Here is a 27,978-nt window from a genome sequence, read left to right on the forward strand (position 1 = left end):
GTGAGGAAAATATTAATTATAATTTACATGTATTTACTCAACACCATCTCAAATCTCAATCTCTCTCTCTCTCTCTCTCTCTCTCTCTCTCTCATCTATATAAGTGTTACATACATGTAGTGACATTCAGGTTGAAAGTGTATAAATAATGAATATTGATTTATCTTTCTCTCTCATTATGTCTCCATTTTTTTCATTACTCGCTCTTTCTCAGTGTTTAAAACATGTAGTGACATTCAGGTTAAGTGTCATCGTTAAATAAAATTTAAGAGAACTGAAGTTTTTGTTCTCTTTCTCTCTGTCTTTCTCTCTGTTCTCTCACTCTTAATGATATCAGTTGATGCATAGTTAAAGGTTAATTTTGTTTTATTTATCAAACATCATCAAAAATATTTTTGAAATCTCTCTTCCTTTCTCTACCTCTACCTTTCTCTCTGTTGCTATATCCCTCATTTTGTAGCTGATTTTTGAGAATATGTCCATTCCAGTAAATATGTTATAAATGTTTGTGTTTACTTTTAGGAACAATGCCAAAGCAAGGCAAAGGTCGATTGCATGCTGGAAATGATAGACTTAGTGATGATGATGACATAGATGAGGATGCTCTTTCTGGTGAGGATAAATATTGATTATAATTTACATGTATTTACTCAACTCTCTCTCTCTCTCTCTCTCTCTCTCATATCAGTTTTGCACACATTTAGTGACATTCAGGTTGAAAGTGTTTAAAGATTGAGTTAAACTAAAGAACATTGATTTTTATTTTTCTCTTTCCCCGTTTCTCACTCTATTCAATGTTCTCCCTCTCCCTCCGTCTCTCTCTCTCTCTCTCTCTCTCTCTCTCTCTCTCTCTCTCTCTCTCTCTCTCTCTCTCTCATATCAGTTTTGCACACATTTAGTGACATTCAGGTTGAAAGTGTTTAAAGATTGAGTTAAACTAAAGAACATTGATTTTTATTTTTCTCTTTCCCCGTTTCTCACTCTATTCAATGTTCTCCCTCTCCCTCCGTCTCTCTCACTCTATCTATCTATCTATCTATCTATCTATCTATCTATCTATCTATCTATCTATCTATCTATCTATCTATCTATCTATCTATCTATCTTTTTTGTATCTATCTATTATAATATATATATACAGTTCTGCACACATGTAGTGACATACAGGTTTAGTGTCATCATCAAGTTAAACCTAAGAGAACTGAATTTTTTGTTCTTTTTCTCTCTCCCTCTAATTATTTCCCTCCCTCTTTATCTCTCTCTCACTCTCTCTCTTACACTCAAAAGATATTCCAAGCTTAATAAAAGATATTTTTGAAATCTCTCTTCCTTTCTCTACCTCTACCTTTCTCTCTGTTGCTATATCCCTCATTTTCCAGCAGATTTTTGAGAAAATATCTGTAAATATGTTATAAATGTTTGTATTTACATTTAGGAACAATGTTAAAGCAAGGCAAAGGTCGATTGCATGCTGGAAATGATAGACTTAGTGATGATGATGACATAGATGAGGATGCTCTTTCTGGTGAGGAAAATATTAATTATAATTTACATGTATTTACTCAACACCATCTCAAATCTCAATCTCTCTCTCTCTCTCTCTCTCTCTCTCTCTCTCTCTCTCTCATCTATATAAGTGTTACATACATGTAGTGACATTCAGGTTGAAAGTGTATAAATAATGAATATTGATTTATCTTTCTCTCTCATTGTGTCTCCATTTTTTTCATTACTCGCTCTCTCTCAGTGTTTAAAACATGTAGTGACATTCAGGTTAAGTGTCATCGTTAAATAAAATTTAAGAGAACTGAAGTTTTTGTTCTCTTTCTCTCTGTTCTCTCACTCTTAATGATATCAGTTGATGCATAGTTAAAGGTTAATTTTGTTTTATTTATCAAACATCATCAAAAATATTTTTGAAATCTCTCTTCCTTTCTCTACCTCTACCTTTCTCTCTGTTGCTATATCCCTCATTTTGTAGCTGATTTTTGAGAATATGTCCATTCCAGTAAATATGTTATAAATGTTTGTGTTTACTTTTAGGAACAATGCCAAAGCAAGGCAAAGGTCGATTGCATGCTGGAAATGATAGACTTAGTGATGATGATGACATAGATGAGGATGCTCTTTCTGGTGAGGATAAATATTGATTATAATTTGCATGTATTTACTCAAAACTCTCTCTCTCTCTCTCTCTCTCTCTCTCTCTCTCTCTCTCTCTCTCATATCAGTTTTGCACACATTTAGTGACATTCAGGTTGAAAGTGTTTAAAGATTGAGTTAAACTAAAGAACATTGATTTTTATTTTTCTCTTTCCCCGTTTCTCAGTCTATTCAATGTTCTCCCTCTCCCTCCGTCTCTCTCTCTCTATCTATCTATCTATCTATCTATCTATCTATCTATCTATCTATCTATCTATCTATCTATCTATCTATCTATCTATCTATCTATCTTTTAATCTATCTATCTATTATATGTATATATACAGTTCTGCACACATGTAGTGACATACAGGTTTAGTGTCATCATCAAGTTAAACCTAAGAGAACTGAATTTTTTGTTCTTTTTCTCTCTCCCTCTAATTATTTCCCTCCCTCTTTATCTCTCTCTCCCTCACTCTCTCTCTTACACTCAAAAGATATTCCAAGCTTAATAAAAGATATTTTTGAAATCTCTCCTCCTTTTTCTACCTCTACCTTTCTCTCTAATGCTATATCCCTCATTTTCCAGCAGATTTTTGAGAAAATGTCTATAAATATGTTATAAATGTTTGTATTTACTTATAGGAACAATGTTAAAGCAGGGCAAAGGTCGATTGCATGCTGGAAATGATAGACTTAGTGATGATGATGACATAGATGAGGATGCTCTTTCTGGTGAGGATAAATATTGATTATAATTTACATGTATTTACGCAACATCATCTCAAATATAAACTCTCTCTCTCTCTCTCTCTCTCTCTCTTTCTTCGCTCTCTCTCTCTCTCTCTCTCCTCAATCATATCAGTTTTGCACACATGTAGTGACATTCAGGTTGAAAGTGTTTAAAAAATGAGTTAAGCTAAAGAACTTTTCTCTTACCCCGTCTCTCACTATATTCATTGTTCTGTCTGTCTGTCTGTCTGTCTGTCTGTCTGTGTCTGTCTCTCTCTCTCTCTCTCTCTCTCTCTCTCTCTCTCTCTCTCTCTCTCTCTCTCTCTCTCTCTCGTTTTGCACACATGTAGTGACATACAGGTTTAGTGTCATCATCAAGTTAAACCTAAGAGAACTGAATTTTTTGTTCTTTTTCCCTCTCCCTCTAATTATTTCCCTCTCTCTTTATCTCTCTCTCTCTCACTCTCTCTCTTACACTCAAAAGATATTCCAAGCTTAATAAAAGATATTTTTGAAATCTCTCCTCCTTTCTCTACCTCTACCTTTCTCTCTAATGCTATATCCCTCATTTTCCAGCAGAGTTTTTGAGAAAATGTCTGTAAATATGTTATAAATGTTTGTATTTACTTTTAGGAACAATGTTAAAGCAAAGCAAAGGTCGATTGCATGCTGGAAATGATACACTTAGTGATGATGATGACATAGATGAGGATGCTTTTTCTGGTGAGAATAAATATTGATTATAATTTACATGTATTTACTCAACACCATCTTAAATCTAATCTCTCTCTCTCTCTTTCTCTCATCTATATAGGTGTTACATACATGTAGTGACATTCAGGTTGAAAGTGTATAAATGATGAATATTGATTTATCTTTCTCTCTCATTATGTCTCCAATTTGTTTCATTACTTTCGCTGTCTCTCTCTCTCTCTCTCTCTCTCTCTCTCTCTCTCTCTCTCTCTCTCTCTTAGTGTTGCACACATGTAGTGACATTCAGGTTAAGTGTCATTATTAATTTAAATTTAAGATAACTGAAATTTTTGTTCTCTTTCTCTCTGTCTTTCTCTCTGTTCTCTCACTCCTAATGATATCAGTTGATGCATAGTTAAAGATTAATTTTGTTTTATTTATCAAACATCATCAAAAATATTTTTGAAATCTCTCCTCCTTTCTCTACCTCTACCTTTCTCTCTGTTGCTATATCCCTCATTTTGTAGCTGATTTTTGAGAATATGTCCATTCCAGTAAATATGTTATAAATGTTTTTATGTTTACTTTTAGGAACAATGCCAAAGCAAGGCAAAGGTCGATTGCATGCTGGAAATGATAGACTTAGTGATGATGATGACATAGATGAGGATGCTCTTTCTGGTGAGAATAAATATTGATTACAATTTACATGTATTTACTCAACTCTCTCTCTCTCTCTCTCTCTCTCTCTCTCTCTCTCTCTCTCTCTCTCTCTCTCTCTCTCTCTCTCTCATATCAGTTTTGCACACATTTAGTGACATTCAGGTTGAAAGTGTTTAAAGATTGAGTTAAACTAAAGAACATTGATTTTTATTTTTCTCTTTCCCCGTTTCTCACTCTATTCAATGTTCTCCCTCTCCCTCCGTCTCTCTCTCTCTCTCTATCTATCTTTTTATCTATCTATCTATTATATGTATATATACAGTTCTGCACACATGTAGTGACATACAGGTTTAGTGTCATCATCAAGTTAAACCTAAGAGAACTGAATTTTTTGTTCTTTTTCTCTCTCCCTCTAATTATTTCCCTCCCTCTTTATCTCTCTCTCACTCTCTCTCTTACACTCAAAAGATATTCCAAGCTTAATAAAAGATATTTTTGAAATCTCTCCTCCTTTCTCTACCTCTACCTTTCTCTCTGTTGCTATATCCCTCATTTTCCAGCAGATTTTTGAGAAAATGTCTGTAAATATGTTATAAATGTTTGTATTTACTTATAGGAACAATGTTAAAGCAAGGCAAAGGTCGATTGCATGCTGGAAATGATAGACTTAGTGATGATGATGATGACATAGATGAGGATGCTCTTTCTGGTGAGGATAAATATTGATTATAATTTACATGTATTTACACAACATCATCTCAAATATAAACTCTCTCTCCCTCTCTCTCTTTCTTCGCTCTCTCTCTCTCTCTCCTCAATCATATCAGTTTTGCACACATGTAGTGACATTCAGGTTGAAAGTGTTTAAAAAATGAGTTGAACTAAAGAACTTTTCTCTTACCCCGTCTCTCACTCTATTCATTGTTCTGTCTGTCTGTCTGTCTGTCTCTCTCTCTCTCTCTCTCTCTCTCGTTTTGCACACATGTAGTGACATACAGGTTTAGTGTCATCATCAAGCTAAACCTAAGAGAACTGAATTTTTTGTTCTTTTTCTCTCTCCCTCTAATTATTTCCCTCCCTCTTTATCTCTCTCTCACTCTCTCTCTTACACTCAAAAGATATTCCAAGCTTAATAAAAGATATTTTTGAAATCTCTCTTCCTTTCTCTACCTCTACCTTTCTCTCTGTTGCTATATCCCTCATTTTCCAGCAGATTTTTGAGAAAATGTCTGTAAATATGTTATAAATGTTTGTATTTACATTTAGGAACAATGTTAAAGCAAGGCAAAGGTCGATTGCATGCTGGAAATGATAGACTTAGTGATGATGATGACATAGATGAGGATGCTCTTTCTGGTGAGGAAAATATTAATTATAATTTACATGTATTTACTCAACACCATCTCAAATCTCAATCTCTCTCTCTCTCTCTCTCTCTCTCTCTCTCTCATCTATATAAGTGTTACATACATGTAGTGACATTCAGGTTGAAAGTGTATAAATAATGAATATTGATTTATCTTTCTCTCTCATTATGTCTCCATTTTTTAGCTCACCTGAGCTGAAAGCTCAAGTGAGCTATTCTGATCACATTTTGTCCGTCGTCCGTCTGTCCGTCCGTCTGTCCGTCTGTCTGTCCGTCTGTCCGTCTGTCCGTCTGTAAACTTTTTACATTTTGAACTTCTTCTCTAAAACCGCTTATCCAATTTCAACCAAATTTGGCAAAAAGCATCCTTATGGGAGGGCGAATATAAATTGCAGAAATAAAAGTTTGATCTGTATTCAAAGCGGAGAAAACCTTGAAACTGTAGAAAAAGGGGGGTGCATTTTTAAAAATCTTCTTCTCAAGAACTACCGAGGCAAATTCAACCTAGTTTAGCATAAATTATCCTTATGGGAAGGAAAATATAAATTGCAAATATTAAGTGGAGATTCTGTTTCAAATCTGAGTTATTACGAAAATAATAATAAAGGAAAGGCGTGTTTCAATCAGTTTAATAGCTTCGGGTTCGGCATCCGGTAAAATGATTCCATACTTCTAAAACGAGGTTCTTTGTTTAAAGCAGCCATGACATTATACGAAAAAGGGTCGATCTGACTATGATGAATTTGCTTGTTGTGCAACAGTTCGCGTATGAAGGGAATTTTGAAACATACAAAATATATTGGTGCCGATTTTGTGAAGTAAATTGAGGCTAAATATTTCAATGCGTTGACAGTTTTCACACATGACGTTGGTGTTAGCTTGTTCTGATTTTCGTTTCGTTCTCATTATGCTTTGTAACCTGGAAACTATCGTCTGTATTTCGTGATTTTTACGTATCAAATCAAACAGAGACTTCGGTAAATCAAACAGTTAACTGTTTACCTGCGCAAATTAAGCAAAATCGGATGTAGGGGTACTGAAATACAATTCATTCTATCGGTAATTCGGCATTATCTTTTGCGTAATGGTACATGTAGATTAATGCAATAGGTTTTGTTGAGATGCTCGGCATTTTCTCGAGTTTATTCAGTTTAAATAGAGTTTGATATCGCTGACGGAAAAATGTAGGTATATACATGTATATATATGATTCATTTCGAAAAAATAAATTGTGTTCTTTATTTGTTATACATGTAGTGCATGTTTCTTGTGTTTAATTGTTTACAATTTCTATGTACTAACCATATTTGAGTGTTAAGCTTCGAATTATAAGCAAGATACAGAGATTTGCTCACAATTCTATGTTTGTAAACAGATCTTAAAAACTAAAGCTTAAAAAAGTAAAAAATTTGTCAATATTTATTAAGAAAATTTTCAAAGTCTGTTCTTCCAGAAACCAACTTTAACAACTTATTGTATTGTTAACTTAACCTTTTTAGCTCACCTGAGGGTGGGGCCACAATGGGGGGTCGAAGTTTAACAATAATAAATATATAGAGTAAATCTTTAAAAATCTTCTCCTCAGAAACTAATCAGCCAGGAAAGCTGAAACTTGTGTGAAAGCATCATCAGGTAATGTAGATACAAATTTGTGAAAATCATGATCCCCGAAGGTAGGGTGGGGCCACAATGAAGGATCAAAGTTTCACATAGGAATATATAGAATAAATCTTTAAAAATCTTCTTCTCAGAAACTAATCAGCCAGGAAAGCTGACACTTGTGTGGAAGGATCCTCAGGTAGTGTAGATTCAAAGTTGTGAAAATCATGACCCCCGGGGTACGGTGGGGCCACAATGGGGGATCGAAGTTTAACATAGGAATATATAGAGTAAATCTTTAAAAATCTTCTTCTCAGAAACTAATCAGCCAGGAAAGCTGAAACTTGTGTGAAAGCATCCTCAGGTAGTGTAGATTCATAGTTGTGAAAATCATGACCCCCGGGGGTAGGGTGGGGCCACAATGGGGGATCAAAGTTTAAAATAGGAATATATAGAGTAAATCTTTAAAAATCTTCTTCTCAGAAACTAATCAGCCAGGAAAGCTGACACTTTTGTGGATGCATCCTCAGGTAGTGTAAATTCAAAATTGTGAAAATCATTACCCCCGGGGGTAGGGTGGGGCCACAATGGGGGATCGAATTAAACATAGGAATATATAGAGTAAATCTTTAAAAATCTTCTTCTCAGAAACTAATCAGCCGGCAATGCTGAAACGTCTTCGGAAGCATCCTCAGGTAGTGTTGATTCAAAGTTGTGAAAATAATAACCCCTGGGGGTAGAATGGGGCCACAATGGGGGTTCGATGTTTTACATAGGAATAAATAGAGTAAATCTTTAAAAATCTTCTTCTCAGAAACTAATTAGCCAGGAAAGCTGAAACTTGTGTGGAAGCATCCTCAGGTAGTGTAGATTCAAATTTGTGAAAATCATAACCCTGGGGGTAGGTTTGGGCCACAATGGGAGGTCGATGTTTTACATAGGAATAAATAGAGTAAATCTTTAAAAATCTTCTTCTCAGAAACTAATCAGCCAGGAAAGCTGAAACTTGTGTGAAAGCATCCTCAGGTAGTGTAGATTCATAGTTGTGAAAATCATGATCCCCGGAGGTAGGGTGGGGCCACAATGGGGGGGTCAAAGTTTAACAAAGGAATATATAGGGTAAATCTTTAAAAATCTTCTCAGAAACTAATCAGCCAGATGTTTCTTTATAATTGTTAAGACTTTGGCCCCAGGACAATTCTTTGGCCTCCTTGAGAAGGTTCAGAGTTTGATGTACGTTTATATCTAATATATAAACTATTGTTAAGGATCATTTTGAGAACTGCAATACTCAACATATGATATGACTATAAAATCATCTTGTTAGAAAAGGGACTAATGATTGTAAACATAAGAATATCCAGGGGAAAATGGATTTTATTTATACAGGATCTACATGTATTATTGTACGTTGTCCAGATAGTTTGTATTATGACTCCATTAAGCTGATTTTATCATACTTATTGTTCCTCAGGTGAGCGATGTGGCCCATGGGCCTCTTGTTTCATTACTCGCTCTCTCTCAGTGTTTAAAACATGTAGTGACATTCAGGTTAAGTGTCATCGTTAAATAAAATTTAAGAGAACTGAAGTTTTTGTTCTCTTTCTCTCTGTCTTTCTCTCTGTTCTCTCACTCTTAATGATATCAGTTGATGCATAGTTAAAGGTTAATTTTGTTTTATTTATCAAACATCATCAAAAATATTTTTGAAATATCTCTTCCTTTCTCTACCTCTACCTTTCTCTCTGTTGCTATATCCCTCATTTTGTAGCTGATTTTTGAGAATATGTCCATTCCAGTAAATATGTTATAAATGTTTGTGTTTACTTTTAGGAACAATGCCAAAGCAAGGCAAAGGTCGATTGCATGCTGGAAATGATAGACTTAGTGATGATGATGACATAGATGAGGATGCTCTTTCTGGTGAGGAAAATATTAATTATAATTTACATGTATTTACTCAACACCATCTCAAATCTCAATCTCTCTCTCTCTCTCTCTCTCTCTCTCATCTATATAAGTGTTACATACATGTAGTGACATTCAGGTTGAAAGTGTATAAATAATGAATATTGATTTATCTTTCTCTCTCATTATGTCTCCATTTTTTTCATTACTCGCTCTCTCTCAGTGTTTAAAACATGTAGTGACATTCAGGTTAAGTGTCATCGTTAAATAAAATTTAAGAGAACTGAAGTTTTTGTTCTCTTTCTCTCTGTCTTTCTCTCTGTTCTCTCACTCTTAATGATATCAGTTGATGCATAGTTAAAGGTTAATTTTGTTTTATTTATCAAACATCATCAAAAATATTTTTGAAATCTCTCTTCCTTTCTCTACCTCTACCTTTCTCTCTGTTGCTATATCCCTCATTTTGTAGCTGATTTTTGAGAATATGTCCATTCCAGTAAATATGTTATAAATGTTTGTGTTTACTTTTAGGAACAATGCCAAAGCAAGGCAAAGGTCGATTGCATGCTGGAAATGATAGACTTAGTGATGATGATGACATAGATGAGGATGCTCTTTCTGGTGAGATTAAATAGTGATTATAATTTACATGTACATGTATTTACTCAACACCATCTGAAATCTCTTTTTTTCTCATCTATATAAGTGTTACATACATGTAGTGACATTCAGATTGAAAGTGTATAAATAAGAAAATTGATTCATATTTCTCTTTCATTATGTCCTTATTTTTTTCATTACTCTCTCTCTCTCTCTCTCTCTCTCTCTCTCTCTCTCTCTCTCTCTCTCTCTCTCTCTCTCTCTCTCTCAGTGTTTAAAACATGTAGTGACATTCAGGTTAAGTGTTATGGTTAATTTAAATTTAAGAGAACTGAAGTTTTTGTTCTCTTTCTCTCTGTCTTTTTCTCTGTTCTCTCACTCTTAATGATATCAGTTGATGCATAGTTAAAGATTAATTTTGTTTTATTTATCAAACATCATCAAAAATATTTTTGAAATCTCTCCTCCTTTCTCTACCTCTACCTTTCTCTCTGTTGCTATATCCCTCATTTTGTAGCTGATTTTTGAGAATATGTCCATTCCAGTAAATATGTTATAAATGTTTGTGTTTACTTTTAGGAACAATGTTAAAGCAAGGCAAAGGTCGATTGCATGCTGGAAATGATAGACTTAGTGATGATGATGACACAGATGAGGATGCTCTTTCTGGTGAGAATAAATATTGATTATAATTTACATGTATTTACTCTCTCTCTCTCTCTCTCTCTCTCTCTCTCTCTCTCTCTCTTATATTAGTTTTGCACACATGTAGTGACATTCAGGTTGAATGTGTAAAGAAAAAATAAATTAATATGAAGAATAATAATTTATCTTTCTCCCTCTCTTCATTGATATTGCTCTCTCTCTCTCTCTCTCTCTCTCTCTCTCTCTCTCTCTCTCAGTTTTGCACGCATGTAGTGACATTCAGGTTAAGTGTCATCATTAATTAAACTTTAGAGAACTGAATTTATTGTTCTCTTTCTCTATCTACCTCTCTTTCTTGCAATATATCTTATTTTCTAGCTGATGTTTGAGAGAAAATTTTATAATTATGTTTTTGTTTACTTTCAGGAACAGTGCCAAAGCAAGGCCAAGGTCTGTTGAATGCTGGAAATGATAGACTTAGTGATGATGATGATGATAATTCTGGTGAGAATAAAGATTAATATTTATTCACACCATCTCAAATGTATCAGATCTCTCTCTCTCTCTCTCTCTCTCTCTCTCTCTCTCTCTCTCTCTCTCTCTCTCTCTAATTTGCTGACCATTTGTCTCACTTTCAGTAAATGACATCCTTTTCCACACAGATGTAAACATTTGTTCTTCATAACTATGCATTGAAAATTTTCATTGGTTTCCGTATTCATTTTGACCAAATGCAACATTAATAAGTCACACTTGTCACACTCAAAAAGGTATCTTTTAATTGGCGTATCAAATGGACAAATTTTGTACGGTTTCCAAAATTTTAAAAATACTATTGAATACACAGTAAATGTAGCTTTAAATGAATTTTATCCTATTTTCTTGTCAGTGAAAGACCCTGATTATGAGCCAGACCATAGCTCTGACAATGATTCTGACTCTCTTTTTGAAGGTATAGTATGTCCTTTTTAATGCTGTAATCAGCAATTAAAGAGAATTCAATTTGTCAATGTATCATTATCTTCAAAAGTATTCATGTAATATGTATAATTAATAGTTTCTATTGTTTAACACTTAAATTTATTTTTGTAAGTAAAAATCAACTTTGGGTTATAATAAGATGTTTAATATAAATGCATGAACAATTTACACTAAATTTTAAGATAAACAATCCCAATCAAAATTATACCTGTATAATATTTTATTACATATTTTAACTCTAGAAAACCAAGATGATCTTCATCCTGACAGTTTGGGGGAATTATCTTGCAGTGACATTGGATTAGAAAGTAATTGATTTTCATCTATACATGTAATATTAAAGTTTTTCATCTGTTCATATGGGCTCTTAAAAACTATTGTGTATGAAATAGCTTTTAAATGATACAATTATAAATATCAAGTAGCATTTATGTCTTTGCATTAAACTATATATTGTCAAATCCTTTAACAATAAAAGAACAGCCCTCATTTATTTACTTTATCCCTTTTTGGACAATAAATTAAATCTTGTTTTTTCAGAATGTCCTACTATTGATCCTAGAAGAGAAATAGTATCTGATAGTGAAGAAAGTTGTGGTAGCATTGAAAGTGAAAAATATCCCATGCTCTCTGGAAAGACAGATAAGGGCATTTCTTTTCAAGGTGTTCCTAAAAATTCGAATGGAAACTTAAAAAACAAGCTGCATGCCTGCTTCTTTTGTGAGAAGATGATTGCAAACATTGCAAGACACCTTGAGCTTGCACATAAAACAGAAGTTGCAGTAGCCAAGATTTTAGTTTTCCCCAAAAAAAGCAAAGAAAGGAGAAAAATGTGGGAGGAACTTGTGAATAAAGGAGACTTTGCTCATAACATATCTGTTCTGGAAAAAGGAGCTGGCATAATGATTCCAAAGAAACGTTCTACAAAATGTGAGATCAAAGACCTTATTCCATGTGAGAATTGCAAGGCCTTTTATAAGAAAACTGACATGTGGAAACACAGTAAATACTGTTTATCTGAAAAGAAAAGCCAAAATCCTGTACAGAAAGGTCGCCTTTTACTTCCAATCAGAAAATGTCAAGATGGGCTTTTCAAAAAAGTACTACTTACCATGAGAGATGATGAAGTTAAAGTGATAATTCAATCAGATCCTAGAATTCTAGATTATGGTCGGAGACTGTTTGAAAAACATGGCCACGAGCCACACAAAACTCAATACATATCTCAAAAATTAAGAGAAGTTGGTAGACTTCTATTTGCATGCAAATTATCAAAAGATATACAGTGTTTAGATGAGGCTCTTTTGAGCAAAAACTGGGATATTTTAATTCAGAATGTGCGTACTATAGCTGGATTTGATGAGGAATCTCATACCTATACCAGTCCATCCTTGGCTCTGAAGATTGGGCATAGTCTACAAAAGTGCGCCCGTTATATGCGGTCTGACGGTATCAAAGAAAATGACAGAGCAAAGATTGAAGAAGCAGACCGATTTCTTACTTTATACGAAACAGAATGGACCAATGACATATCGGGACATGCATTAACCTCCTTAAGTGAAAAGAAATACAACAAACCTCTTCTCCTTCCAGTTGTTAAAGATGTTGTCAAACTGAATAATTACCTGGCCAAAGAGGTGGAGACAGTTTGTGAAAAGATCTTAGTACAGTTTGACATGTCATTATATGCAAAAATGGCACAGTTGTGCTTAGCGCAACTGATTTTATTCAACCGACGTAGAAGTGGGGAGGCTGAACGTATCAAGCTGCAAGAATTTTCTGATGCTGAAAATGGAAGTGGAAAACCTGATGAAGTAGTACTAAGCACACTAAATGAATTTGAGAAGAAATTGTGCAATACTCATACTCGAGTTGAAATAAAGGGGAAAAGGGGGAGAAAAGTGGCCGTTTTGCTAACGGATGAGATGAAGAAGAATATCAAGATCCTTATTCAGCAGAGAGAAAAGGCAAAAGTTTCTGGAGACTGTTTGTTTTCAAAACCGGGAGATTCCAAATTTCCATACAGAGGAAGTGACTGCCTAAGGAGGTTTGCAAAGGAGGCAGGTGTAGATAATCCTACTGCTATTACCTCTACCAAACTTAGGAAACAACTTGCAACTCTTGCGCAAATACTCAACCTAAATGAGACATCGCAGGATATCTTGGCCACTTTTCAGGGGCACGACATAAGGGTCCATCGACAGTTTTATAGATTACCAGAGGATACAATGCAGATTGCCAAAGTGTCAAAGATACTACATAGCCTAAACAATGGATCCATATCCAAATTCAAGGGGAAAGATTTTGATGAAATACAACTTGATGACAAAGGTAAATGCCAGTAAACTAGATATAGTATACATGTATTAATCAATTAATAAATTTAAAAAAATAGGTTTTAAATCAAGGTTATTAAAAATGCATGATTATTACGATATTTATTTATTTACTTTATTACGATAACACAATAAAACTACATGTATATTATTATGATACATTAATTTCTTTAAACAGAAGCAGTAGACAGTGAGAGTGATGAAGAGGAAACAGAAGACTTGGATGATGATGAAGAATACATTGAAGCAGTGGATATTGGTAAATTGGTTACACAAAATAGTGTAAAATTTCAAAATATCTTTGTTATGATTTCATCAGAAGTTAAACCTATAGGCAACATAAATCATGTGTACATGCTGTATACATGCATGATATTGAAGTTGGTCAAGCATTTTTAGTTATTTGAAGGCAATGAGTAGGATAAAAAATACAAATCTGGATTCTGCATGTTATTTTTGCTAGAGCCTAATACATCACCTTGAATTTCCTTTTAAAAAATATTGAACTTGTTAACTATGAATTCTATTACAATCAAAATATCCTATAAGTGAGTAATAATTCATTCATTCTGCAGTTTCTGACTTGAATGCATTATCATATTACAATCATTTAATCCCTTCTCATAATATTTAATTAATATTAAAGAGACAGAAGTTAAAAACAGTTATTATTTTAGCATTATTGCATATGATCTGACTTGTTCAATTCCTTTAATTTTTCCAGTTTCCCCTATGTCTGCAGAACAGGAACCAGGTATGTGTATGATAAAAGTATATTTATATCTCTGCTCTGATGGAGGTGGGGTATACTGTTCTACTATTGTCACTTTGTGTTACATGTTTATGAAGACTATTTATAGTGAGATATTTGAGAGAAAAAATGGCCACAGATTTCTTAGCAACTATCAATCGCAAATGCTTGAAATTTTAACACCATCTTTGTAAATGTATGTCATGTGGTGTGATATTCATTTTTGAACAAACCAGATATCAGCTTCCTGTTAAATGTTGATTATTCTTATTTTGATTATTCACAGTAGGGACATTGCTAGTAGACATTGGTACATAGATATCTTGTTCCTTTTCCTTAATTTAATTCAATGAAGCATAATTAAGAAATTAATGTAGGTTTTTTTTAAATTAAGGTTCCCAAGGGCCTGTAAAAAAGAAACCAAAATCAGGTATTATCTTTGTGCTTTCTTTCATTGTTTCTTTTTTAGCTCACCTGAGCCAAAGGCTCAAGTGAGCTTTTCTGATCACAATTTGTCCGTTGTCTGTCGTTGTCGTCGTTGTCGTCGTTGTCGTTGTTAACTTTTCACATTTTCATCTTCTTCTCAAGAACCACATGGCCAATTTCAACCAAACTTACCATAAAGTATCCTTAGGTGAAGGGGATTCAGGTTTGTTCAAATGAAGAGCCATGCCCTCTTTCAAGGGGAGATAATTAGGAATTAGTGAAAAAGTAATGGTGTATTTTAAAAATCTTCTTCTCAAGAACCACTTAGCCAGGAAAGATGAAACTCATAGTGAAGTAGCCTCATGTGGTGTAGATTCAAGTTTGTTCAAATCATGACCCCTGGGGCAAGGGTGGGGCTGTAATGGATGAGTAAATTTTACATAAGAATACACCAGAAAACCTTTAAACTTTAAAAATCTTCTCCAGATCCCATAAACAACAGAGCTGTGATTAGTTACATTTATATGCAAGGAACTTTATGTAGTGCGCATTCAATTCTGTCTGGTTTGTGGCCGATATTGTGGTGATGATATCAACAGATTAGGTTTACCGTTGTTATTTTTTTTTTCGATCGGGCGCGGTGTACGAAATAAATGAAAACGAGGCTAACCCACTTCAGTCAATATGTGGACGGTGAAGAAGTAACTGTAGTTTTGTGTTTACACGGATCTTAAACAAAAGTATTCATCGCTATTGTTGTTTTCATTCTGTAAGGTTTGAATAGTTAAGGATTTAGCTAAATAATTACAACCTTGCGTATATTTGTTAATGCAGCATTAATTTGTTATTATGCAGTGTGTAGGCGCGATCATACTGCGCAGTTGAAGTCTCTCGGAGAAAAGTCACACGGAGAAAAACAAGTCCATTTAGATACTGCTATATTTTTTAAGTGTTAAAGAAGATTGAGAAGATGATCTATTTTTAAAATATACTTAGTATAAGGAAGCGTAATAGTTTGTCATCGCACAATATAAAAATAGACGAATTTTACATGCCGAAGAGTTATCTCCCGTTGTCAGCGTAACGCTCCTTTTCCCACTGTCTCTGTCCTTTGTAAGTTACTTGATAATATTTTTAATCTTCAAACGTTATCGGACAATTTCGATCTGTACCTGTATTGCCAGAGTATGGGGTAATATGTAAATTATGAACATATTCTCATACAGATTTAATTACTAAGATACTGACCTATAAAGTTGGTAAGGTTATAGAGGGAAAACAGTGCCTTACGCCAGTTGACCCTGGATAGTCGCCACAAAGGGAAAAAACTTTTGTAAATATGAAAGTCGTCTACAGGGACAACTTTTGCATATAGGTACACCTGTCGTCAGAACATGTTTATAAAGCATAACTTATTGTTAGTAAAAGTAGCAGTACAAAGTATTTACTGAAGTTTGCAGAAAGGAAACTATATAAATTGTGATTTTGTGTCAATCGCGGAGATGAGGAATATCGCCTACACAGGTTTCTGACAATTGGCGAAAATAAAGCTTAGTAGTGTGTGTAAAATGATAAAAAAAAAGGACAAAAGTAGAATAAAAAGACTATAGATTTACATGCAGTTTATTATTAAAATATTGTGTTATGGGCATTTTTTTATTTAAAAATAAATTAATAGGAAGGTGTTATTTTCATGCCATATGATTTTACCATTCTGCATTTTATATTGCACTTGTTCTTTGTTTTATATTGTACTTATTTTTTACATGTAAAGTACTTTAGGGTAATTACATAATTAGATAAGGTGCTATATAAAACTAGAATAATAATAATGTGGTTTATATAATTAGCAGTCTGATTTAAGTTCTAGTGATGGGAAATCAGAAAAAATTAGAATCAATTATATCAGTAATATTCGGCTGGGCATAATTGATTAGTAATGAATTATAATCGAAATTTTTAATTCAAATAAAATAAACACAGAAAAGTTAAACTTATTCATAAATGTTTATTAATTTTTCTTTTAGTAATTGAAAGTTGGAAATAATATTTAGTTAACTTTAAACTTAAACAATATATCATGATCAGATATATTGAAACAGAATGGGAATTAATATTTTTAAAAAATTGCATTCAATGGGTATAGTACTGATATTAGTCCCATCTTTCATTAGAATAACTACATTAACATGTATTTATTTCTTGGGATTACAAGGTTTAAAAGTAGTTATGGTATCCAGAAATATTAAGACTTGTATTTTTCATTAATATGTTTTATGGTGTGACCATTTGGGCGAGTGCAGTTGTACCTTAAAAAATACACCTGAAATGTTGATCTGCCACTTCAAACGTAAGTTGCATGAGACATCTAGATTATTATGTCACATGAGAGATCGTCAGGGTTAACGTAAACAGCGGAGCGTCTAGTTGAAACTAATAGACCTAGTGCAATTTTTGTCGAAAGACATTGCAGAGTTATTTTTTGTTTCTTTTTAAGATTTCTACATACTGAAAGACAGTGAAAGTCTTTTATGCCTTATGTTATTATTTATTGGCACAAAGGGTATTGGGTAGCAAAGGAATTCTGGGAAGCTGTCGCAACAAAATTTGCTTGACAAATGTACAGATTTCATTCCAAATTCCTCTGTTCTTACACGTTAGTCTATTAAGCTTGATTTGAGACCTTTGCTGCGCACGCTATAATTACAATAACAGATTGTCTAGACTAAAAATGTTTTCTTTTGTATAGTAAAACCTGGCACTGGCTTGCAGTATAGTCCCATTTCCTGTTATTAGTCTGACCCCATATTCAATCCTGGCGGTATAAGATTTAATTGAAAATTTAGTGTTCATTCAGGGCCTTGATATGTTTCAACCATTCTTAACCAAGAAGAGGTGATCATTTTTGACAGAGTTAAAGTATTCATAAAATGGTTTTCTTAGCATTTAACAAGTTCCTTATATGTTTCTTAGCTTTAATTGTGACCCATATGGGACCTAGTTTCTTTGTTGAACTTTGTCTAATTGCTAGCGCTCTCAAGGAGTTAATATTGAGCTTATTTATCTAACTTTAACTGTATGGTGTGTGGCATTTCTCCCAGGAAAAATGTTCAAAGACAACACAGTATCAGTGAAAAGAAATCACTGTTAATTACTTCAATAGAGAGAATACATGTGAATAACAGGTTCAGTCAATTTATCATGGCCTTTTAAAATGTTAAGAATACTTGAATTAGTTACAAATTGAGTAATATATTGCAAATTTCTATTTTTTAGGGTTTAGATCTAAGGACAGATCACTCTAACTGCAGGAAAATAGCTTAGAATCAGAACTCTTTAGTGTGCAGTGTAGAGAGCGTTCTTAATCTTTTATTTAAAAGAAATTTCAAGGTATTAAATGCTACCAAAATATAACACATGTTAGAGGAATATTTAGAGGAAATGGCAGAATTAAAAGGTTTTGACCAAAATAGCCAAATTTTAAGAATACTGACTTTGTAATTTCTCATACGAGTTATGAAAAAATAAAGATGCATGTGGTGGCATAACATAGAAAAACTTAAAATGGCTTAAAGGGCTGCTTTTATAATTTTGACTGCAGGTTAAGCACAATACCAATGTACACACAGTCCTTTATAAACATGATAAAAACAATCTATAAAATTTTATGAAATACCACAGTGGTTAGATATGTAATTTGGATTATTGCACAAAAGCTATGCCAGTAAATGTCGTATACATTTATACGGTACATATAATTTCTGGAAATGTGTGACACATGTTCAAGGTAAGTCTTGTGTGAAAATGATATACAAATTGCATGTAACTTGCGTCTTTCTTAAAATGATTGATTGTATGTTATTTAACAACCCTCTGAATTTCTCGCTCATATGAAACACCAGTACTTGCAGGTGGAGATCTACAAATTTTGTCCTATACTCGGCACTCAGGGCCATTGAGCAGTGAGGGACCTTTTTTATGCCAGCACTTTCAGAGACACAGGACCTCTGTTGTTATGGTCTTGTCTAAAGGACCAGTCTCCACATCCCACAGTGGGATTCGAATCTGCGAACTAAGGATAAACTCCTTAGTTTGTGTCTCTAGAGCAGACGCTCTGTACCACACAAGTGACCTCTTTAAATGAATGTTGTCATATGTGTTGCCTGTAATTTTGAATTTACTTTCAGGGTTTAATTTTTTTCAACTTTCTGCTTTCCTAAATTTGATTTGTGCTACAAACTTAAAATAAGAATATATTTTTAATAGTATCTGCATTGTAGTTCCCAACAACTGCTCTCTAATCTGAAAGTGTCAGTGATGACAGCATTATTATTTTTAGAAAGTGTGTTAGTATCAAGTGAAAGCTATGCTGATCCTTATTATTTAGTATAGATTATGACATTGTTATATTTTTTGTAGATCACAGAATGCCTAGGAAGAAGAGCTGGAAGAAAGCTGCTGCAAAAAAGAACCCATGTAAGGCAGATGTGGGTGACAAGTACCCCACAGATGTTGGCCACGTCCAACTGTCTGTGCCTCTGGGTGTAGGCCACGTCCTAACACCTATGACATCTGTACCGGCAGGGGTGGTCTCTACCACCCCTGTGACAGTGGTCTCTGCGGCTCTCCCTGAGACCACTATGCCTCAAACTATGCCTCAAATGTTGCCTCTGGCTCAAACTATGCCTCAAATGTTGCCTCTGGCTCAAAAGTTGCCTCAAATGATTACTCAGAATTCCTCTCAGTTGCTTACTCAGAATATCTCTCAGATTACAACTCAGAATATTACTCCGTTTGTAATGAACAATATACCAAATGAAACAACACATGCACTGCAAGGTAATTGTATGCATCAGAATTCAGATAATGTGGTGTTTGGATCTTTCCATCAGGGAAGCATGAGGTTTTCATCATTTTCAAGAGGTAATCAGTGTACATGCAATTCACTTATGATGTTGGCAAATTCATATGAACATTTTTCATTTACTAGTTCCTTTTTAGATCAGACTCTGCTCAAGGGAGATAATTTGTACAACACGGTTGTGAAGAATCTTCAGAGTGCTGGAAAACTTAAAAGTAGATTACTGATGTTTGATGAATTACCAATTCATATTGATTCTGGTGAAAATCACCACATGGTTGATAAGTTTGATACATTGTTTGGCTTATTAGTTACAGATGATAAGAGAAATCAAATTCAAACTCTACATGAATGTCTGCAACAAGCATTGGGATTATCTAGGTACGTATTAATAATGATTGGCTCAATATGTTCAGCACTGTACAAAGATTCAGACAATGATTTTTATTTTTTTGACTCACATTCTCATGGGGAAAATGGTTTGTCTCAATGTGATGGAAAGTCTCTGATGAGACACAGTTGCTGCTTAGATGATTTATTAGGATTTCTGTATGCAATGTATGAAAGTATGCACATTGAATTTGCAACTGAATTTGAAGTGATGCCTGTCGCTTTCCGTACACTTATTCATAGCTTTCCTAGTAATAATCAAAGTACACATCAATATTATAGATTAGATCAGTTAACAACAACTGCTCTCACAAACAAACAATCTGATGGCACCAATACTGGTCACTTAAAAACAACAGCAATAAAGAAAGATAAAAAGGATTACATGAGACAATATATGAGAAACAAGAGACAAGATCCAGAGATTAAAAGCAAGGAAAGGGACAGTATGAGAAACAAGAGACAGGATCCCGAGTTTAAAGTCAAGGAAAGGGACAATAAAAGAAGCAAGAGACAAGATCCAGAGTTTAAAGACAACGAAAGAGACCGTATGAGAAACAAACGACAAGATGCAGAGTTTAAAGGAAAAGAGAGGAACAGTATGAGAAACAAGAGACAAGATCCAGAGTTTAAAGTCAAGGAAAGGTACAATAAAAGAAGCAAGAGACAAGATCCAGAGTTTAAAGACAACGAAAGAGACCATATGAGAAACAAACGACAACATGCAGAGTTTAAAGTAAAGGAAAGGGACAGTAAAAGAAGCAAGAGACAGGATCCCGAGTTTAAAATCAAGGAAAGGGAAAGTAAAAGAAGCAAGAGACAAAATCCAGAGTTTAAAGACAATGAAAGAGACCGTATGAGAAACAAACGACAAAATACAGAGTTTAAAGACAAGGAAAGGGACAGTAAGAGAATTAAAAGGCAAGAAGAAGAATATAGGCATGATGAGCAAATAAGAGATTTAAAGAAGAAAAAAGAAATGAGACAAAGTTCTAACCAGTTAGAAAAAGAGAGATTGAAGATGAAAGAAAAGAGAAAAAATGAACACTATAGATCATCAGAAAATATTGCTGCAAAACAATCAAAAGCACACTCACGGGGGAATTTGGACTATATTGAAACTGAAAAACAAAGATACAGAAAAAGTAAATTTGGAGTTGATGCAATTGAGTGTGTTGAGAATTTTCACAACAATGTAAGATTGGGTCCTGTGTTTGTATGCACATGTTGCCAACAGACATGGTTTCATGAAAGTGTTTCAAATGTAGATAATATTTTGTTGGATGCTGAAATCAAAAGGAAGTATTTTACTAATACAAAGTCTGTAAACGAGCAGGAATGGATATGCAACACATGCAATTCAAGTTTAAAAGAAAGTCGAACTCCAAAACTCTCTATTGCAAATGGAATGATATGGAATCAAAAACCAAGTGAATTGAATCTGTTACCATTGGAAGAAAGACTTGTATCCTTAAGAATTCCCTTCATGCAGATAAGAGAATTACCAAGAGGAGGACAATATTCTGTAAAAGGAAATGTTGTAAATGTGCCAGTTGACATTCAACCAACAATCAATAGTCTTCCCAGGAGACTTGATGAAAATATTACAATACCTGTGAAGTTAAAAAGAAAACTATCTTTTCAGCACTCTTATTGTCATGAAAATATCCGACCTACAAAGGTTCTGATTGCTTTACATTGGTTAATGAAAAACAGTGAATATTATAAGAATTCAAACATAAACATAGATGACAACTGGTTCCATGAGGTCACCAATTCTGCAAGCGAATTAATGAGACAGTTTATAGAGGGTCACACCAATGAAGATTCAGCAATGCATGACCAATCAGATGGATCAGACTCTGATGAATTCTGTGAAGTTGATAGTGGTAAGGATGGAAATCGTGATACTCTATTAGACAGTGACTCATTTGACATGAATCAGATCTTCACGTTTGCTCCAGGAGAAGGACAGCGTCCAATCAGTTTGTATCAAGATCAAATGGCCGAGTATTTGTCATTTCCAACAATATTTTGTGGTGAAGGAAGAGTAGCAAACGATCAGCGTCAAGTACCTGTTTCATATGCTGATATTGCCAAGTGGGAATTACGAAGTGCTGATAGACGTGCTGCACAGTCGGTACCAAATTTGTTTTTCAAATTGAAAAAGATTCAACTAAAACAGGTAACAGACAAATGCAATTTAGCCCTTAGGAAGTGCAAAACAAAGGGGAAAACCTTTACTGCAAATGAAATAAGAAATCCTGATCAAATCAGTGACATTGTTAGACACAATGAGGGATTTTATGTTTTCAAACAATTGAGAAATTCTCCTCCTTATCTTGAAACAAGAAAGAAAGATGTTTTTGCAATGATACGACAGCTTGGTCTACCAACTTGGTTTATGTCCTTTTCTGCTGCAGATACACGTTGGAATGATCTGATCAGAGCACTAGGAGTTTTAAACGATGGCAAACAGTACACAGATTCTGAAATTCAGAGCATGACATGGACTGAAAAGTCAAAGTTGGTTCAGAAAGACCCAATTACATGTACAAGATATTTTGATCATCGTTTTCGGACTTTTTTAAATACTGTACTTAAGAGTGATCATCATCCTATTGGCAAGATACAGGACTTTTTCTATAGAGTTGAATTTCAGCAAAGGGGATCACCACATGTTCACATGATTGTTTGGATTGAAAATGCTCCAAAATACTTAGAAAATGATAACAAGGAAATTGTTGCATTTGTTGACAGCTACTTGAAGTGTGAAAGGAATACAGAAGACAATTTGATAGAATTGCAAGTTCATAAACACTCACAAACATGCAAAAAAAAAGGAAAGGCTGTTTGCAGATTTGGATTTCCACTTCCACCACTCCAAGCTACTATGATATTGGAACCTTTGGACAGTGACATTGAGAAATACAAGAAAATGTATAAGACTATGCAAGACAAAGTGAATGACTTTAAAAATGGATGTGACATCAGCTGCACTTTCCAAGACTTTTTGCAAAATGTACTACAACTATCTGAAGATGATTATATAAAATGCATCAGAAGTTCTTTGAGAACACCCAAGGTATTTTTAAAACGTAAACCCTGTGACTTGAGAGTGAATGCTTACAACAGTACTCTTCTTCATGCATGGGCAGCAAACATCGATATTCAGTATGTTTTGGATCCATATGCTTGTGCAATGTACATTGTCTCATACATAAGTAAATCCCAAAGGGGCATGAGTGATCTGTTGAGTAGAGCTGCAAAAGAAGCAAGAGATGGCAAACTTGACATTAAGAGACAAGTTAGACATATTGGAAATCAATTTCTTAACAGTGTTGAAGTTGGAGCACAAGAAGCAGCATATCTAGTTTTGCAAATGCCCCTTACAAAAGCATCAAGAGATGTAATGTTTATAAACACATCTCCAGTTGATGACCGTGTAATACTTGTCAAACCTGATTCAGAACTCGAAAAGTTGAATGCTAATTCCACAGACATAGAATGCAGTAACATAGTCAAAAGATATGCAAAACGTCCAAAACAACTTGAAAACTGGTGTTTAGCTGACTATGTGTCACAGTTAGATGTAGTTTTCCCAAAGGAAAGTATAACTGACCTGTCTGAAATGGAAACAAATGATGATGAGAGACACCAGTCAGAAAATGAAGATAGTGGATCTGATACTGAGGGTGAATTTAAAGACGACAGCACATTAGTTGTGTTGAGAAATGGAATTAAAATTAAGCGCAGAAAAACACCAAGAGTTATACGATATGTGCGCTATAGCTTAAAGACAAACCCAGAAAATTACTATAGAGAAAAATTAATGCTGTTCACTCCATGGCGAAATGAAACTTCTGATCTTCTGTGTGGACATCAGAGCTTTGAGCAATCATTTAACCAGAAAAAAATTTTCTTGGCTAAGAAAATCAAACAGTATGAACATAATGCTGATATGCTTGAGCAGGCAGAACAGATGGCGCAGGATGATTTGACAGAAGCATATGATGAATTAGCTCCTGGTGCTCAACATACTGATGCAGATGATGAATATGAAGGAACTGTTAACTCTGAAACATTTGTTCACTTTAATCCAGAAAGGCCAATTGAACAGAGAGAGTATGACATAGGAAGTGATGTTGGAATTCCATCAACAAGACAACTGAATGAGCAGAGTTCTGTTAGATTACCTGATGATCAGTATTTAAAGCTTGTAGCCAGTTTAAATTTGAAGCAACGGGAATTCTTCAATCATGTTATGCAATGGATCAAGTCTAAACAGGAACCTATTCATGCATATCTGTCAGGAGGTGCAGGAGTTGGAAAGTCAGTGTTAATCAGAGCACTTTATCAAGCTTTACATCGGTATTTATGTGCTAAGGAGGGTGAGAATCCAGATGATATACGAATTCTTCTTTGTGCATACACTGGTAAAGCTGCATTTAACATTGGTGGTCAAACAATTGCTTCTGCATTTCACCAGAAAATTAACCAAAGGCAGCAAAACATGCATTGTGATGAACTCAACACATTTAGAACTAAGTATAGAAATTTGTCAGTAGTCATCATAGATGAAATTTCAATGGTTGGCAACGCAAAGTTGGAATTTATAAATAACAGACTTCAGCTTCTTACTGGTTTGAAGAGGCCGTTTGGAGACATTAGTATTATTGCTGTCGGAGATTTCTTTCAACTTAAACCAATCATGGATGGCTGGATTTTTCAAGATTTAAAACAAAATGCCCAAGCACTTGCATGTAATCTTTGGAAACAAAACTTCACCTTATTTGAATTAGATGAAGTAATGCGACAAAAAGATGATTTAGAATTTGCACAGCTTTTGAACCGTCTTCGTCACAATGAGATGACTTCTGCGGACTTGGATATAATTCACAGGCGCATCATTGCTGAAAATAGTCAAAATTATCCACACAATGCTCCCCATCTTTTCACAATGAATGCAAAAGTAGATGAATATAACAATAAACTTATAGAGCAACTTCCTGGTGAAAAAGTTATTGTTATAGCTGTTGACAGTGTCCTCCAAGACCACAGTAAGTCTGTGAAAGACCGACTACTCAGATCATTGCAATATCAAGATGATGTAAGCAAAACTGCAAATCTCATGACAAGACTAACTCTAGCCATTGGAATGATATATGACATTACGGTTAATATTGATGTTACTGATGGCTTGACAAATGGTTCATCATGTACTGTATTTCTTGTTGAAAACAGATTACCTGGTGTATCAAGGCCAAGTATTGTGTGGGTGAAGTTTTTAGATTCTGCAGTAGGAAGAATTGCTCGACAGAAATACAGACATCTTTTCCATGATGATGTTATGGATGATTGGACACCAATATTTGACTGTCAGCGATCTTTTGTTTTCAATTCAACTACATATCAAAGAATACAGTTTCCTTTAAGACCAGCTGCTGGTAAGACAATTCATAAGGCTCAGGGCTGCACTGTTGATGAAATTGTAGTAGATTTGTCTCAATCAAGGATAAGGAAAACACCCCACATTCATTATGTAGCTCTTAGTAGAGTTAGATCTGTTGAAAAGTTGCATATTCTAAATTTCAATGAACAAGCATTAACTGTTGATGAAAAAGTTGTAGAAGAAATGGAAAGAATGAGGAAGGAAGCACTTCTAAAACTGTGTTATCTTCCATTGTACAAAACAGAGCAGAACAAACTAAAAATTATGTTTAATAATGCAAGATCTCTTCACAAACATTTCAATGAAATTAAAAATGAACCCAATGTTTTAGCATCAGATGTTATTGGTTTTTCAGAAACAAGATTAACCATCAATGATGAACAGAATTTTATGATGGAAGGTTACTTGACTCTGTTTAATCATGAAAAGAGAAGTGACAGCTATCGTCCTCATCATGGAACAGCATTATACGTTAAAGAAGACCATTTGATGACATGTATCTCAAAATTCAGCAACACTTTGCTTGAATTCATCATAGCTTTAATACATTTCAGAGACCTTGGAGAAGTGCAGATAATTGTTTTATACAAGTTCCCTGCATGTTCTTTTAAAGAATTTGAACGTGAAGTTATGTTGCATTTAAAACCTTTTGTAGACACAAAGAAGAAATTGATAATTCTTGGAGATTTCAATTTTGATTTGTTTACAGGTCACAGAGAATTTCTGAACTTTATGAACTTGAATTTAAAATGCACACAATTGGTAAAAAAGGTAACTCACGAGTCGGGTTCACAACTTGATTTGATTTTCACAAACTTTCCTCATTGTGAAACTGATGTGATTGAGGCATATTGGTCAGACCATAAAATGATTTACTGTACATATACTTTATGAATCTGATATAAGGGACGCACGAGTATTTATTTGGGAGAGATAAGTCATCTTGTCCCCTCTCCCACCTACCAATGTGCCAGTGTCACTTAGTGACATTTGGTACATTGATTACTGTATACAGGGTTATATTCGCCCTAGCTGTGTTAATTATTTTCATCCTTTCACATAATTTTGCAACATTTAAAATTCTCCCCAGTTGCAGTTTTATTGAAGAAATCATACCATGTTCTTTTAATTTACCCCATTTTATATTTGTCTACCTCTAAGATGGATGACGCGGGAAAATAAAATGGGGCGAATATTTCCCTGTATACAGTATCTGATAGGCACCAATTACTTGATGTAAAATCTTGTTTCTTATTAGGCATATGTATACTTAAAGGTGAGACGACACGTTCCTCAGTGTTAGATAACTTTTTCCGTCAATTTGTTAATGGTTTACTACTACTTTGACAAGCTTTCTTGCAAAAAATTAGGGTACCTTACCAGGCATTTCTGCAAATTACTAGAGTATGCAATTTCCTATATAATCTCCTTGAAAATACACTTGAATTGCTGATATAAAAATAAATGCATGTACACCACAGCAAATTTCACTATATAAGAATTATATCTCCGCCACAACGAGGTTTTGAACTCGCAACCTCTAGAACCTATACACTTCTGCTAGTGTGCGGCCACGGTTCTAACAACTTGACCATCTAGACACGTAAACAAATCCAAGTAAATTTTGAACATTTTTAAAGTAATTATAAAATTAATATTTTTTATTGGAACGTACTCTTTATTACGAGGAGATAGAAAAAAGATTCTCGAGGTACGTGTTGTCTGACCTTAAACTTTTTTTATGTGCATGCATGGAATAGCTTAAAAAATTGCAAGCAACTCATTAATGATCACAAAACAATTGTACTAAACAAGAAACCTTCATTATGACTTTTTATTAATTTTCAACAGACAATTAATAAATGTACAAAATAATTGAATATTGTATGTTACGGAAAATTCATGTGCCATCAATGACAATTATTCATGTCCAAAAAATGATGATCATTGTATTATATGTTAATTAAAATTTATAAATTATGAGTATACTGTATTGATGTTTGTCAGTTAGTTTTACCCTTGCTATTTATATTCTTTTCTTTCATGATACATGAATATCATGAACTTGGTATTTTGAATATACATGAAATTTTTTGAGATTACATTAATTGTTTACAAAGTTTAATTTCAAGAAATTAATGACTTCTGGTAAATAATGATTAGAGTTATACTAGAAATATACACTTGCATCAAGTAATTGGTATCTTTGATATATGTTCAACACTGTATTCTATAGTTTTATGAAGTAAATTCACCGAATATTACCTTTATGAAATAATTGCTGTATAGAAAAATTGTAAATTTATTAATGTTACTGTGTCTTGTGACATTTAGTCCCTCAAGAACAATACTGGAGTACATGAGAGTATAAACTTTTACAGTGTATATGAATTCATATTTTTTTCCAGAGCAAATATAATAACAATTTCAGTG

The 27,978-nt window shown here is 34.0% G+C and overlaps 2 protein-coding genes across 2 annotated transcripts; both read left to right on the forward strand.

Moving 5' to 3' along the window:
• Positions 1-9,018: 9,018 nt before the first annotated feature.
• On the forward strand, positions 9,019-18,147 carry LOC128172023 (uncharacterized). The gene is made up of 10 exons (XM_052837790.1): positions 9,019-9,118; positions 9,635-9,724; positions 10,283-10,372; positions 10,775-10,852; positions 11,238-11,300; positions 11,572-11,637; positions 11,870-13,660; positions 13,844-13,924; positions 14,390-14,419; positions 18,119-18,147. Exons 1-10 carry the CDS (start codon positions 9,034-9,036, stop codon positions 18,145-18,147), a joined length of 2,403 nt encoding a protein of 800 aa, XP_052693750.1. The 5' UTR covers positions 9,019-9,033.
• Positions 18,148-19,132: 985 nt separating this feature from the next.
• On the forward strand, positions 19,133-27,940 carry LOC128172024 (uncharacterized). Its single transcript, XM_052837791.1, has 5 exons — positions 19,133-20,084; positions 20,376-20,998; positions 21,842-22,078; positions 23,528-25,540; positions 25,901-27,940. The coding sequence occupies exons 1-5, from the start codon at positions 19,270-19,272 to the stop codon at positions 26,437-26,439; spliced, it is 4,227 nt and encodes a 1,408-aa protein (XP_052693751.1). The 5' UTR covers positions 19,133-19,269; the 3' UTR covers positions 26,440-27,940.
• Positions 27,941-27,978: the final 38 nt, after the last annotated feature.

The sequence above is a fragment of the Crassostrea angulata genome, chromosome 2, assembly GCF_025612915.1.
Source record: "Crassostrea angulata isolate pt1a10 chromosome 2, ASM2561291v2, whole genome shotgun sequence".
NCBI lineage: Eukaryota > Metazoa > Mollusca > Bivalvia > Ostreida > Ostreidae > Magallana > Magallana angulata.